Source organism: Scomber scombrus, chromosome 11, assembly GCF_963691925.1.
Source record: "Scomber scombrus chromosome 11, fScoSco1.1, whole genome shotgun sequence".
NCBI classification, from domain to species: Eukaryota; Metazoa; Chordata; class Actinopteri; order Scombriformes; family Scombridae; genus Scomber; species Scomber scombrus.
In genome coordinates this window covers 8,220,312-8,234,818 of record NC_084980.1, presented here as the reverse complement: position 1 = coordinate 8,234,818, position 14,507 = coordinate 8,220,312, and the positions used below count along the sequence as shown (strand labels likewise).

General features: G+C 44.9%; 1 protein-coding gene across 1 annotated transcript; it reads right to left on the bottom strand.

Annotated features, from left to right (window-relative positions):
- Positions 1-1,463: 1,463 nt before the first annotated feature.
- Positions 1,464-4,732, bottom strand: LOC133990866 (protocadherin-8-like). Its single transcript, XM_062429278.1, has 3 exons — positions 2,276-4,732; positions 1,907-2,132; positions 1,464-1,816 (listed from the first exon to the last, which is right to left on the bottom strand). Exons 1-3 carry the CDS (start codon positions 4,730-4,732, stop codon positions 1,464-1,466), a joined length of 3,036 nt encoding a protein of 1,011 aa, XP_062285262.1.
- Positions 4,733-14,507: the final 9,775 nt, after the last annotated feature.

Sequence of the window (14,507 nt, the reverse complement as noted above, 5' to 3'; positions counted from 1 at the left end):
TTGATTCCTGCTATGATCCTCAGAATTTCACATCATTAAGCTTTATGACAACCTCTGTGGGTAGACCAGGGTCTATTCAGCAATTAACAAGAAGAAGAAAGGGTGAGGGGGTCTCCTCAATCATCTTTCCTCTCCCTCCTTTTTCTTTCCCTCTCATTGCCTCCACAGACTGTTGCGGGTTAGAGGTGACGCTGTCGAAATGTAGCATGTTTTCTCCAGATCGGACACAGTATGTTTTACATGACTATGCAAAAGTGAAAGCTTGTTGCACGGAGTGGATATTTTCTAGTCCGGAGCTGCCGTTGCCGTTATTAAAAATTCCTTGAATCCATGAATGATAATGGGGGGATTACGTAAGGGCGCACCGTGCGCATTTGGCAGATAGACAAAAACCTCCTGACAGGATGCTGTAGAGCCGGGAGATCTACTCACAAGGACTTAATGTTCCTTGACAAAGAGTAGGCTACGTGTTTTTGGATGTCTGCATGTGGTGTCAATTTTGACTCTCCACTTGTTTTTGGAGACAAGTAAATTCACCTTTACGCACAGTCGCTCTCATTGTGTGTATCACCTCCATACTCACAGTAAGGGGTGGTGATTAATCTATGTGATGACAACCTGAGCATAAGTTAAACATTCAGTTAAGAAGTCAGTGAAAATGAGAAAAAGAAGAACACTTCTTTATTGATATTCTTGAGGTGACCGAGTGAATCATCGTCGCCTGCTCTGGCATTTTACCAACAAAATCGTATTCACCAAAAAAAAAAAAAGGAACTGACCTTCTTCAGATCGCTGCAAGGACGGAGGCTCACTGCTGCAATAACAGCGACGCCTGTTGGCTTTTATAAGTGACTGGCCTGACTGATATCCCTGCAAGGCATTCACAAACACCCTGCTCACCTACACTCGCCTGGATCATTCTCTTATCAACAAACACACGAGGCACATTATTCAAGAACAGTATTTCAAAGTTTATTTTCTGTCAGAACAGTGCAATGATTAAAAAAAATCTGTACACTGATTCATTATTGCATTCAAATAATTCCTTACATAAGTTCAACTTGATACATTGTGTGTCACCAGCCCTCAAACTCAGCAGTTCCTGGGGCCATTTTAAATAGAGGCATGCTTAAAGATCAATAATTACAATTTGTATTTACATATCTTCACTTAATTATTATTTTTATAAAAAATAAAATCTCTGTATATGTACAAAACTTGCATATGATACACTTCATGTCCAAGAAAATTTCTCAAAGTGATTGGATGGACTTCAAATGTGACTTTTACAATAGAACAAAAATGCACAAATATTAGGATATAAACTTATATGTGGACACTCTCCACAGCAAAGGATAACTTGTTTACATTATTCTCATCGTCAGTGATTCATAAATTAAAGTTTTAAGTACAATATACATTTATTTGAGAGTGAGTGTAGATGTGTGTGTTCAATGTCTCTTTTAAATGTCATTGGTGGGACAGTGTGTCGGGGTGGGCGTGTAAACAGGGATGGTTATGTCACTGATCTCCTGGACCCTCACAGGCCTGGGAGGGGTGACCAGGACGTAGTCATACTCTCTGTGCAGCACCTTCTCGTACACGCTCTGCAGCCCTGTCGTTTTGGGGATTTGGGCCTGGTAGTAGTTGTCCCTGCGATGGGGGTCCCGAGGCAGGGATGCCGTCTTGGATAGGCTGCTGAAGGAGGAGAGGGTCGGGGCTGGGGAGGGTGCTGCGTTGGCTCTTACTGCTGAAGGGCTCCAGCAGCGATCTGAGTGACCCAAGACTTTACACTCACTGGTGCAAGCCCACAGAGCTGAGAGAAGACAAAGAGGAGTTAGATTCAGAACCAATAATTGATCTCCTATCATAAATCCATTCCAATTTTCCTATTTTTTTCCCTTACCATTTTGGCCGCCCATGGGAGGAACCACTGCTCCATCTTTCTTCAGACCAGTGTCTCCACTCACATCACTGTCACTGTCATTGAAGTCACTGTCCCCCTTGCCACTGTCTTTGCCACTGAAGGCCGGGTCCCTGGCAGAGATGGTGGTGTATGAGTTGCCCTTCCATATGGTGATGGGCCTCACAGCCTCTTTACCGTTCCCATAGCCAGGCAGAGTGGAGTAGCCCTGTAAGAAGAGATAAAAGAGAGGAAAGCAGTGGTTAGTGTCTGCTGGATGAACACAAATACAGATTTGTTATTATTGTGCATCACGCTACACCTCACCCCACCCCACCCCTCAGCACACATGTCCCCAGGGTGCATCCTCACCTCGAGTTTATTCCCTCTGGGCTTGCTGTTGCTGTCTGAGTCATACACGCAGGGCACCTCGCTGCCATCCTCTGAGGCCGAGCACATGTCGATGCCCCCAGGGTGAGCTGAGTTGAACCCACCGGGCTGGCTGCTGTAGGAGTGTCCCTCAAAGCCTGCTTCTCCCCCGGCCCCGTGGAGAGGCAGAAGCGGGTTGTCCACCACGTGGCTCCTGCCCCGCTCCAGCGTGCCCTTCTCTCCGTATGAGTCACTGTCTTCTCCGCTTTTGTCCCGTTTGCGCCGGTTGCAGGTGGTGGCGATGAGGATGATGGCGAGCAGCAGGAGCGTGCAGCTCCCCGCGAGGACAACGATAATCACCACCGACAGGTCCCACTGCGCGTGTACCTCGTCTCCGACGCCTGACTGGTACACTGTCCTGTCGCTCGGCGGGGAGCCCGCGATGATGAGGAAGTGGAGGGTGGCGGTGGAGGTGAGCGCGGGCCTCCCGTTGTCGCTCACTGTAACGGTCACGCTCAGGGTTTCGTCCACGTCGTGGCTGAGCACCTGGTTGAGGTAGATCTCCCCGGTGGCTTTGTTAACAGAGAACACGGAGGGTTCACCGGTGGCCAGCCCAAAGGACAACTCTGAGTTCACACCTTCGTCTGCATCCCGTGCCTCCACCCGGGTTATGACGTAGCCGGTCGGTGCGTCCCGGGGCAGGAGGACTTCAGCGGAGCCGTTATTGAGCGCGGGATGAGTGATGGCCGGTGCGTTATCATTCTGGTCCACTATCCTCACAAACACATTTGCGCTGCCGGACAGAGGAGGGGAGCCGCTGTCGCTGGCCGTGATTCGGAGCTCCAGCTGTTTCATCACCTCATAGTTGAAGCTCCGGAGCGCGTAAAGCGAACCGCTGGCTGGGTCCAGTGACATGAAGGTGGAAATAGGGGAGCCCATGAAGTAGGTGTCCGCTAGTTTGTAGCTGACCTTCCCGTTTGACCCCATGTCCATGTCCCGCGCCACGACCGTGGTGACGTATGCGCCAGGTGCATTGTTCTCCACCACAGCCACCTCATACACTGGCTTACTGAACACCGGCGCGTTGTCGTTCTCGTCCGTCAGCCGGATGGTGTACTGAGTGATGGTCCTGAAGGGAGGGGAGCCCAGATCTTCAGCCACCACTGTGAGGTTATATTCAGGGATTTTCTCCCGGTCTAACGGGTTGGTACTCACAATCATAAAGCTGTCCTCGTACGCCTGCTGCAGTCTGAAGTGATCGTGTCCGTAGAGCGTGCAGTGCACCTGTCCGTTAGCGCCGGAGTCTCTGTCCGAGGTGCTGACCAGAGCCACGAAACTCTCTCTGGCTGCAGCCTCGGTGATGTACGCTATCCCCGCCGTGATGGACGTCATGGGGGTGATGGAGATCTCCGGTGCGTTATCGTTAACGTCCTGCACCTGCACTACAATTTTGCATATGGCCGGGCTCGGGTTCGGACCCAGGTCTGTGGCCTGGACGTCAAACTCGTACGTGTTCTTACTTTCAAAGTCAATCGGGCTCTCCAGTGTGAGCCGTCCGGTCTTTCTATCCACTCTGAAGAGTTGCCGGATTTCTGAGGGCACCTGGTTACCGAACCCGTACACCACCTCTCCGTTCAGTCCCTCGTCCGGATCCTCTGCGTTCAGGTCCAGCAAGAGGGAGCCTATCGGTGCGTCCTCGGGCAAGTCCACGGAGAAGCTGTTCCTGTCGAACACCGGACTGTTGTCGTTGTAGTCTTTCACCTTGACGTTGATGCGCGTTGTTCCGGTGCGGGACGGGTTGCCACCGTCCATAGCGACCAGCTCCAGCGCGTAAGAAGCCTGCGTCTCCCGGTCCAGCTCCTTCATGAGCACCAGCTCCGCATATTTAACCCCGTCGGCCCTGCTGAGCACGTCGATTGAAAAGTGGCTGTTTACGGAGATCTGGTAGCTTTGGATGTAGTTCACCCCAACATCCTCATCCACGGCAAAGTCCAGCGGGATCCGCGTGCCCACCGCTGTGTTCTCGGAGATCTCCAGACTCGACTCTTTCCGGGGGAACTCGGGGGAGTTGTCGTTGATGTCCTTGACCTCCACCTCGACGTGGATGAGTTTAAACTGCTCTTTGGAGAAGCTGACCACGTCGAAAGCGATGAGGCAGTGCAGGGTGTGTTTGCAGATGCGCTCCCTGTCTATCCTTTCTCCTATGGTCAGCTGTCCGTCGCTCTCCCTCAGACGGATGAAAGAGGAGTTGAACTGTTTCATCATCCTGAAATTGGTCCGGGAGCCCCCCGATGAAGAGGGAGTGGATGAGATGTCCTTGGCCAAGTTTCCGATCACTGTTCCTGGTGCGTCTTCCTCAAATGTCTGATATTTCACCGTCTTTGCATATGTGACAGCAGCCAGGTTCGCCAAAGAGACGCACATTAGCAACAACAACCCGTTCCACCCTGTTTCTCCCATCTTGACACCTTCACTCCAAAATAAATCTGAAATTCAGCAAAACTGTCACAACTAAGTCCGATTTAGAGTTTAAACAAAATGCACCCACAAAAAAGCTGTTCCTTCCCCGCACTTGTCGACTCTCCGGGGCTGTTTTTCAGTATAAAACCTGTAATAAATATTCCATATGTCTTTCAATGCGCACTCTGGATGCGCTCCTCTCTCTCTGTACTGGAGGTGTGCTGCTCTCTCAGCGCAAGAGGGCTGCAGTGTCTGCAGGAGGGTTTATACGGCGAGGTATGCAAATGAGCTGCACTGTGACCAATCCGGGCTTTGAGAGGGGAAAAAAAGGGGGACTTCTGAAAGACCTCTAAACCCTGTTTAGATATTCCTGGACTGTGCGAAAACTTGGCATCCAATATATGGGCTAAACGCGGGGCTTGATTTAATACAGCTATAGTTTCCGTTGCTTGTTTATGTTCCTCGGGCTGTTAAATGAGTCTGCGCACCAACACATGGGGGAGCACAGAGATGCGCAGTGTCCCTGAGCTAGAGGACAAAGCATTTGAATAGCAGTGTCTGTTCAGGATGCCATACCCTATAGGCGCACTTTCAGTGTAAAGAGATTTATGTTTAAACACTGTTCAGTTGGATCCCCACGCACGTGTCCCATGTAACCCACTGGAGTAACAACAGTCACTGGCAGGCTGAGCTGTCTAGTGACCTCTCCCCTTCTCCTGTAAAAAAAAACTTCTTACTGACGACAATAAGACATGATTTGTCCTTTCCTCCGACCTCAAAGTGTCCCGATCCACTCACCCAGACAGATAAGATTTCATATAATGCTCTTTGGATGGACTCATAATGCTGATACAGCGTAACATGCTGAATAATAGCAGAACCAGACATTCAAAAAGAATGTGGTGTAACTGGTGGTAACAGCATAATTTTAGTGCACATTTTATTCTCATTAATAAATTCCATAAATTTGCTCAGCCTTCTATTATTCATCCCCCTAGTGTGTTGTAATCCAGTAATTGTTTGCCTATCAGATCATATCTGAGGCAGGAAAAAGGACTATATCCACTTAAACATTGATTTTATTCTAATTTGGTCTCAGCTCAGATCAGCTCACGAGATGTCTTGTGCGCGAGAGAGGGGATTTTTTAATTAAAGCCAGTGTAACGTCCCGGTTTAACATGTGACTCTCCTTGGCCTCGCCTGCCAGAACAGAAAGGCGCAGGTGAGGACGACGCGCGCGCGCACGCACACTCACACTACACGGTCACGCACGCACTCACACAGCCTTCCACGAACCCGTTACAAATGGGATTTGGCTGTAAACGCAGGGGGGATTTATCAGGATTTCAATAGTGAGATTATATCAAAGTCGTATGAAGCCCTCGTTAGTAGCGCCGGAATAATGGCATGGTAGGGTCTCCCTTTACAGCCGTCCACGCCGGTATTGTGGCCCCTGAGCCGGTCTGTGGGGACCCTAACCCCCGCTGCCTCCATGCAGCCCTCCGCCTAACTGCAGCATAATGAGGCAAAGCCACATGCAGCCTTTGTACCATCCCTCCATCCCCATTCTCCCCCTTCCCCAGACCTGCCCCGGTCCTGGCCACGGCTCCTTTCATTACAGGGAGATGGGAGATGAATTGCCCTGGACATCAGGGTCTCTCCTATTAAAATACATTTAGAGAGCGGCCGGGGCCCCGTCACGGCTCTTTAAGAGATTTTCTCATTCTTCCCATTGGACTCAGCCTCTCTTTCTCTCTTCCCCCTCTCCTCCATATTCAACCCCCCTCTTCCTTTCCTCCCCTCCCCTCACGTGCACACAGCCACCTTTTTCAGGGGCAACACTTGCCTTGCAGTAGAAGCTAATATCACTTGGCATGTTCTATAAAGAACCCATCTGCCACAGAAAGTCAAATAGGAGACACCTGAATGGACAACATCCAGTCAAGCAGCTTGCATAGTTAGACACAGTCAGGCCTGTCCTAAACGATAAGGAGCTATCATTCTGTGAGTCATTAAAGACACCATAGCAAAACTCTCAGCCTTTTTAGGGAGTGTTACAGAAATTGCTTTTCCTTTAGCTTTATATGTTGTAACTAATGGCTTTAAATAAGGTTCATACATCACTACACAACTTTATAGGTCAGTTATAAGACATAAATCACAACAAAGTCTTCAAATAAAATACATAAAGGGTTTATTAATCATTAACTGTAGCTTTATAGATCTGTATAATAACCAATAACAGCAACTTTTGGGTTTCCAGCTTGTTGTTGGACTCTTGTTGGACTATATGACCACTTAGGTACCTTATGGAAAAAGTCCATTCATTAACAACCTATTAATCATATGAATGAGTACTAACGGCATTATTACACAAACGGATAAACATCAGCTAAGGTGATTTTGACAATCTGGCATCCTTAAATTAGTTCTAATTATGGTCTTGTAACTGATCTAGTAAATGATCTAGTAAATGATGTATTGCCATGAATAAAACCATTGATCAAGACTTTATAAAGGGTGCAAGGTGGGACTGAAATGTATGTTCTAATGTGAAGATAATGTTAGTCTGGATTTGTTTCAGCAGCAACATTAAGTTGGATCCAGAAGATCCTTCATTCAGTCAAAAGCTTTGTGAAGAGTCTATTGTGAATGTAGAGGAGATACACTAAAGCACGGTAATAATGTGATGACTGCGGGGTTTGTTTTTATTCCTCCTGTTACTTCTCATTTCTTTATGTGTTTAGAGCACACCGGACTCTAATACCGCTAATACAGCATTCTCTCACTCACAGACTCCTACACACACACACACACACACACACACACACACACACACACACACACACACACACACACACACACACACACACACAGAGAGAGAGAGACAGAAAGACACATGCAATCAAAAGCAAATTACACTATGTTAAGTCTCGCCTCGCGGATTAAACTTTACGCACGTGCGTGTGCGCGTGCATCAACAAGACAATGTTGGACAGGCTTTTGCATCCTCAACACCCCCGAAGCAAAGCTGTCAGTTGAAGGACACACACACCTACCAAAAAAAAATTCTAATTCTCTCACGTGATCACCGTGTCAATCTCAGCCGTCTGCACGCGAGTTCAACAATAGTAGAATTAGGGAGAGTGTCTGAAAACCTCTTTTGTTCTTCACGGGCCCATATTAGCATTTTCTTTAACATATATAAATATATCTTTTGAGGACCCCCCCCCCCCCCCCCTTCTCTCCCTCGCTCTCCTCTTTTCTTTCTTTTCTTCAGCATTGTGGTCCCCATTTGCTGTAGTGATCGCCGGGTATTTGGGGTCTGAAGCTGGTCGCCCGATCCCTGCCTCTTGTTGGGGCTTAACTCATTGAGATGGAAATAGGCGATTTGGTCTCCTTTGTCCAACAGATAAGCGGTTGAAGGAGAGAGTGGGGAGACAGAGCAGGAGGGTGAGAAAGAGAAGTTGTCTGTGCGTGCGTGTGTGAGGGGGTGTCTAAAATAATCGATCAGACTGCTGCTGAACCCCCTCCACCCCCCCCCCCTCCTCCTCCCCCCACCCTCTCACCTAACCTTTGCTTAACTCGCGTGCCATCACAAGCGCACAGACCTAATTGGTTCCCAGCACTAATTATCCAATTATCGCCTCTCCACCAGAGAACTCCGGGGCTCGTCTGGGTAATGGCTTCATCCTCCACACTATTGATGAAAATGATTAGGAGTGAATGCGCCCATCAGCTCCAGAGTGCGACACTTGAGAGACTTGTGTCACGGCCCTGTATAGAGGTCTTAAAGAGAGGATGGCACTTCACTTATAGAGGGTAAGATGTGCTCATTCAACCTGTATTATTCCTAAACTCTTATCGAAATGGAATACATGATGAAGTGGTGTGCAGCTTGATCAGGCCCTTGTGTGCGGCCCCTGCAGGTGAAGAATAATTGTTGAAGGCTGACATTACGAGTCTGTTAAGGTCATAACAGTTCAGAGTGAAATATCCACTTTGAATAGTAAGTCCTTAAGTTGCTACAAATAAAGTAATTTTTATCAGGCTCAAGGTGACAAAAAGTCTCTATAACTAACTTTCAGGGACTGTACAAAAATGAATGAGGTGGTAAAAGGGGCTGAACTTTAAAAAACAAACAAAAAGTGTGTTTCTGGAGCTGAAATGGTTAAGCCCATATCTGATTGAAAATAAGATGATTAGATAGATAGATAGATAGATAGATAGATAGATAGATAGATAGATAGATAGATAGATAGATAGATAGATAGATAGATAGATAGATAGATAGATAGATAGATAGATAGATAGATAGATAGATGCTGATGACAAATAAATAATGAAACTGTTAATTGCACCCCTAACATATGCTTTGAACCCTCTGCTTGTCTCAGAAAGAAATTGCAACACTTTCATGTCTCAATCATCTAAGTTACATTGATTAAACTTGTTTAATCATGTAGTCAATAATATTTTAGTGGGTTTTCTAACGTGTGGAGACAATTCTGTGGAACGTGCAGCTTTGTGAACCGTAGTGCAAGTGAAACTATTTATGTCTCAGAACTCAGATCAGGCTCAACCTAAAGATAAAGTATAATAACAATCCCCTATCTGAGCCTCTCTGCTGCTCTGATCATTTCCCTACAGTCCCTAAATAAGTTAAATAAGATTGTTTCATGATTAGCGCGTCTTAATTAAAGACCATCAGATGATACTGCATTGGAAATATGTGAAAATCAGCTTTAAGTAAGATTAAAGTAATGAGATGGACCAATAGGCTACGTGTGACGCTGCAGGCAGTGAACTGAAATTAGCTAGATCTGAATGGAGCAGCAGGCATATACTGGCACCATAGTGCAACCAGATTGATAACGTCCAGTTACACTAAACATTTATTCTCTTTTCTCCAACTCTTTTTCTCTTAGTTAACTCCTGCTCCAATCTATCACCTTCCAGCCCATCTGTCGCTGATAGCTGCAACACTTTGAATAAATTCCTCCCGACAAACAAAACGGTTAACATCTCATGAATACAACTTTTTACACCCCACACACAGATTGTGGGGGAACTTTAGGGCCAGTGGAGTAACAAGTGCAAAGAAATCTGTCTTGGGACACTCCCTCTTCGCTTCCACTTCATTACCGGTATTGTGCTCGGGAGCGCGCAATCTGTGCGGCCGTCTCTGCCCGGCCCCGCCAGCTTTCTAATGACTTTCCAATGATGATTTAAAGTCCGCACGGCCCCTTTCCCTCCAAACTTCCCCACCTCCCCTCTCATTCTTCCTTTCACTGCTTTTGAATCTCATACGCTTTTGTCTGGAGCTGTGTCCATCACTGGCATTCTGGAGCAGGATTCAGGGGAGGTCAGGAGGAGCGCACATAAAGATTCTCACATCAAGCTCGAATAAAGGGACGATATATGGGGAGTTACATGGGACCAACTTTGGCCCCTGCTTAAATCTAGTTGGAGATTCTGGGCCAAAGAATTAGAAGAGTGTATCTGGTCTCAGGATGTTTGGTGAAAACAAGTCTCTCCCACATCCTTATTTTCTTACTGTTAAGACAAACATGAACTAAAAGTTAGAGTGTGCGCCAATGAAAGGCTTGGGGGCTGTGTGTGTGTGTGTGTGTGTGTGTGTGTGTGTGTGTGTGTGTGTGTGTGTGTGTGTGTGTGTGTGTGTGTGTGTGTGTGTGTGTGTGTGTGTGTGTGTGTGCGCACCTGATGGTTGCAGGGAGACAGATTGTGCTGCGCTATGGATGAACAGATGGGGGTGGATGAGTTAAGAGAAGCATGGAGGGAGGGAATGGCAGACGTCTGGATATCACTCATGTGAAGTTATGTCTCCCCTTCTCTCTTCTTTGCACGATCCTGCGTGTGCATTAAAAAAAGGGGGGGGGGGCAGCAACATGCAGATGAGCCCCATTTCATGTGTGGAGTTGAAGTTTAGCCAAATGCGGTTTGATAGCCATACATATCTGTGCTAATCTGTCAATCAATTGGACATTGTCTGGCTTATAATGATCTATAAGGAAGAAATTCAATGACCTTCTCTTAAGGGAGTGTACAAAAATTACAGCATAGTCAGAAAATGGTGAGGGTAATTTTTATTTCTATTGACGATAGGCTAGTATGAGTTTTATGGAAGAGAAGGAGTGAAGGATGTCACTCTGGATTCATGAGTTTGAACCAGGGTGAAAGTTACACTTTTCAGATAAACGTCAATTTAAAAGATAACAACAGACAGAAACTAGTTTTCACCTTGAGTGAAAACTAGTGCTATTTTGTACAAATGTAGAATAACTTAGGGGGAATTGGACTTTGTGTGCATTGTTACTTTCGATTATTACTACTTCTTCAAGGTTAAGCTACCTTCATCTTCATGTTGTTAAGGTTAGGGGATTATCGTAGTTACTTTGGTTTTTGAAAACAGTTTTGACTCGCAGTTGGATATGTGAAGCTTGTGTTTGGAAACAGGAAATAAACATCGGCCTAATGCTGCAAAATCATCTGGTTTGTTAAGCCAATTATTCACCCGACCTCCAAATGCAAATTTTGTTGCTATACATCATCTTATTTCTTCCTTTGCTTCTGTAGTTTTTGGGCCACTAGCATTTGCAGCCTATTGTGTCCTTTTTTTCTTAGGCAAACAGTCTCAAAATGTCATTTCTCATTCGGTATTGGCTAATCGTTCCACAGAGATTTTTTGGTTTAAAACAGAATCAAATGAGTTGTACTAATATACTGCCTTTTAATTATGACATGTTGTTGGGGTCGGTTGTACTTCATTCTTCTCTCTGTCTAAAGTAAACACTAATTACTCTTGCTATTATATTACTATTTGATTTTGTGAATCAGGCACCTTATCCAGCCTAGGCTTTATTTTTATTTCTCAAATTGCATGTTTTTATGTTTTTTTATTTCCAATTCTTACTGTTAAATGTTTGTTTTATGTAAAGCAAATTGAGTTGCCATTGTGTATGAAATGCGCTATATAAATAAAACTTAATCATTTTTATACAGTCCCTAACATCCTGGAAATTAACAATCTTGCAGATATATCCGTAACAGATGTATAACACTCAGCATCACCATGGTGGCAACATAGTTAAATCTTCAACGTTAGGGCAGCATTTATATTTACACTTAACAGCTGCTCCACAGCTCGATCACACACAGTTATTTAAGGCTGACAAGTGTTAGACAGTCACTGCAAAATGTTGAAGAAAAAAAAAAAGAAAAAAGTTTTGTTTACATAATTATTACTGCAACTTTACAGTATATTTTTGAACATGGAAGTCTATTCTTGAACTTAGATGTCAAAAAGTACTGTAAACTCAAAGGTCCCCCTCCTAGATTTGAGAGCATTCGATCACATATCACAGTCTTCATTCAGCAAATGGTGATGGCTCAGGACGGATCTGTTACATGATAATGCTACGTGTGTTTTGTTATTTCACTCTTTACTGGTCTGCTGTCAGATTCAGCATCATGTGTCAAAATACCAGGCACTGCTTTGCTCAAATGTCTTCTTTAAACTGATCAGAGAAGTAAAAACGCTTAAATGACTCTTCTGGATGAGATCAAAGAATTTTTGGTCTGTAGTCTGACAAACAAATAAGCTTTTTTTTTTCTTTTTTTTGCTGTGTGGGTTTATAACATTTTATCTTTAATGATACATTTCATTATCATAAACAAACTTTATGACAGACTGCTTTACTGCCAAATATTCCTGTTATGAGTAAAAAACATTTTGAGGCTTATTAGCTTTTTTAACTTTAAGCAATAACCCACTAACCTACTTTATAGAGTCTATGAGTCACACAAGACAATCACTGAGTGCATTAGCAAGCCAAGGTGGGAACGCTTCTTGCACTTGCTTGTTTGATAGGCAACAGAACTCCCACTCTGCACTTACTTTGTAATTCCTCTCTCTTATCTTCTCTCCCACTCCTCTCCAATCTTACCTTTTCCTATGTCTCTGTCTTTCTCTACTTTCTCTTTCTGTTTCAAGTCCCTGCTGCGCTATTTAGAGCATGGCGCAGCCCTATATTAATGTGACTAACAGGATCGCACAGGTAACACAAGTCCAACTCACAGATGGTAAATTGACTGCAGTTATATGGCACTTTTTTACGTCTTCTGATCACTCAAAGCGCTTTTACACTGAATGTTAACATTCACACACACTCACACACTGATGGCACAGCCTTTGGGAGCAATTTGGGGTTCAGCGTCTTTCCCAAGGACACTTTGACACTTCAACACACTTCCGAGGATGGAACCGCCGATCTTCCGCTTAGTGGACGACCCCTTCTACCTCCTGAGCCACAGCTGCCCCATTAAAAGCATTAAAGCGCCCCTGTTTATGCATTCGCCCTCCATAAACAATACTTTATAATTCTCTTTGAACATTACAGCACATGCCTCATATAAAAAAAATGCAAAATATGAGGAGACACTATGCACACCCACCCATACAGTCCACGGGGTCCTCACACACACACACACACACACACACACACACACACACACACACACACACACACACACACACACACACACACACACACACACACACACACACACACACACACAGAAGGCAGGCTGCAGCACACATGCACACAACCACAGCATTATGCGATCAGTGTGTCCTCTCTGCATGTGCCAGGGAGACTTTGAAGGGAAGGCATTGTTTTCCCTTAGGAGTAAACAACCCTAGAAGACAAATAACTATATTCAACAAATAGTCTATATGCACCAAAACGCCTCACACCAAAAAAAAAGAAAAAAGAAGAAATATCTCTCTGCTCACTATAGAGCTAATCAATATTTCAACAGCCCAGCCTTGATTGTTCATGCAGGCCATGAGAGGGCTAATGAGGCGAAGCTGCAAAGACAATGTGTTCAACAAAGTAGGCTATCTACTAAAGGACAAAATTATCTTTCAGATCTCCTGGATCAGTCGCACTCCGCCCAGTATGAGACACTACTGAAGTGAACCACTCGAGACATTCAGCTGCATGACAACTTTTGAGTAGGCATATCTGTCTAAGAGAGCACAGATGTGTTTCCCTCTGATCTGGTGTGTCAAAGTCCTTATGCCTCATATGCTGTTTGTTGTCAGCACACTTTGAATTGTGTTTTATCCGCTGAACGTGGTATGCAAATAAATAGCTCTTGATGGTTTGACCCCGAATGGGAAGGTTTCAATCAAAGTTTAGTCAGCTACAAATAGATGTTGCCCTGCAGTCATACAGTGTTTGTAGTCATTTGAGTTTAGATATTCAAAGTGTACATAAAGGGTTTTTAGAGGAGGGTAGAGTGAGGTCTGAGAAGGCGGAGGGTATTGTCATTTTGAAGGTAGGTTAGACACTTTTTTGGGAGAGAGCTAGATAGGGTCTTATTTTTTCCCATGGACTAAATTTATATTTCATTTCAGTCTTCATTTGCAATACAGTATCTGAAGGAATTTTTACACATAGGATTGGGAAGATTAACTAAGAAGCAGACAGCTGTTCTGTCTTGGTTCAAATTTTACCTAGGACTGGGTATCGTTCAATCGTTCAATACCGGTAGTGGTACCGATACCGTGACTTTGATACCAGTTCCTGAACAATACTTTTTTTCAATAAGAATTTTTATGAAGATTTATTTTGGTTTTTTATTTAGATAGTAACTGGCAGAGATGCTGACAGGAAACAGGGCGAGAGAGAGAAAGAGTGAGAAAGAGGGGAATGACCTGCAGCATAGGATGCTGTGATTATGTGGCATG

Excerpts from the sequence above, each read along its gene's own strand:
- LOC133990866 (XM_062429278.1), bottom strand. The coding sequence starts at position 4,732 with ATGGGAGAAACAGGGTGGAACGGGTTGTTGTTGCTAATGTGCGTCTCT. Across the intron at positions 2,133-2,275 it reads CCAGAGGGAATAAACTCGAG|GGCTACTCCACTCTGCCTGG; the intron begins GTGAGGATGCAC and ends CTCTTCTTACAG. Across the intron at positions 1,817-1,906 it reads TCCCATGGGCGGCCAAAATG|CTCTGTGGGCTTGCACCAGT; the intron begins GTAAGGGAAAAA and ends GTCTTCTCTCAG.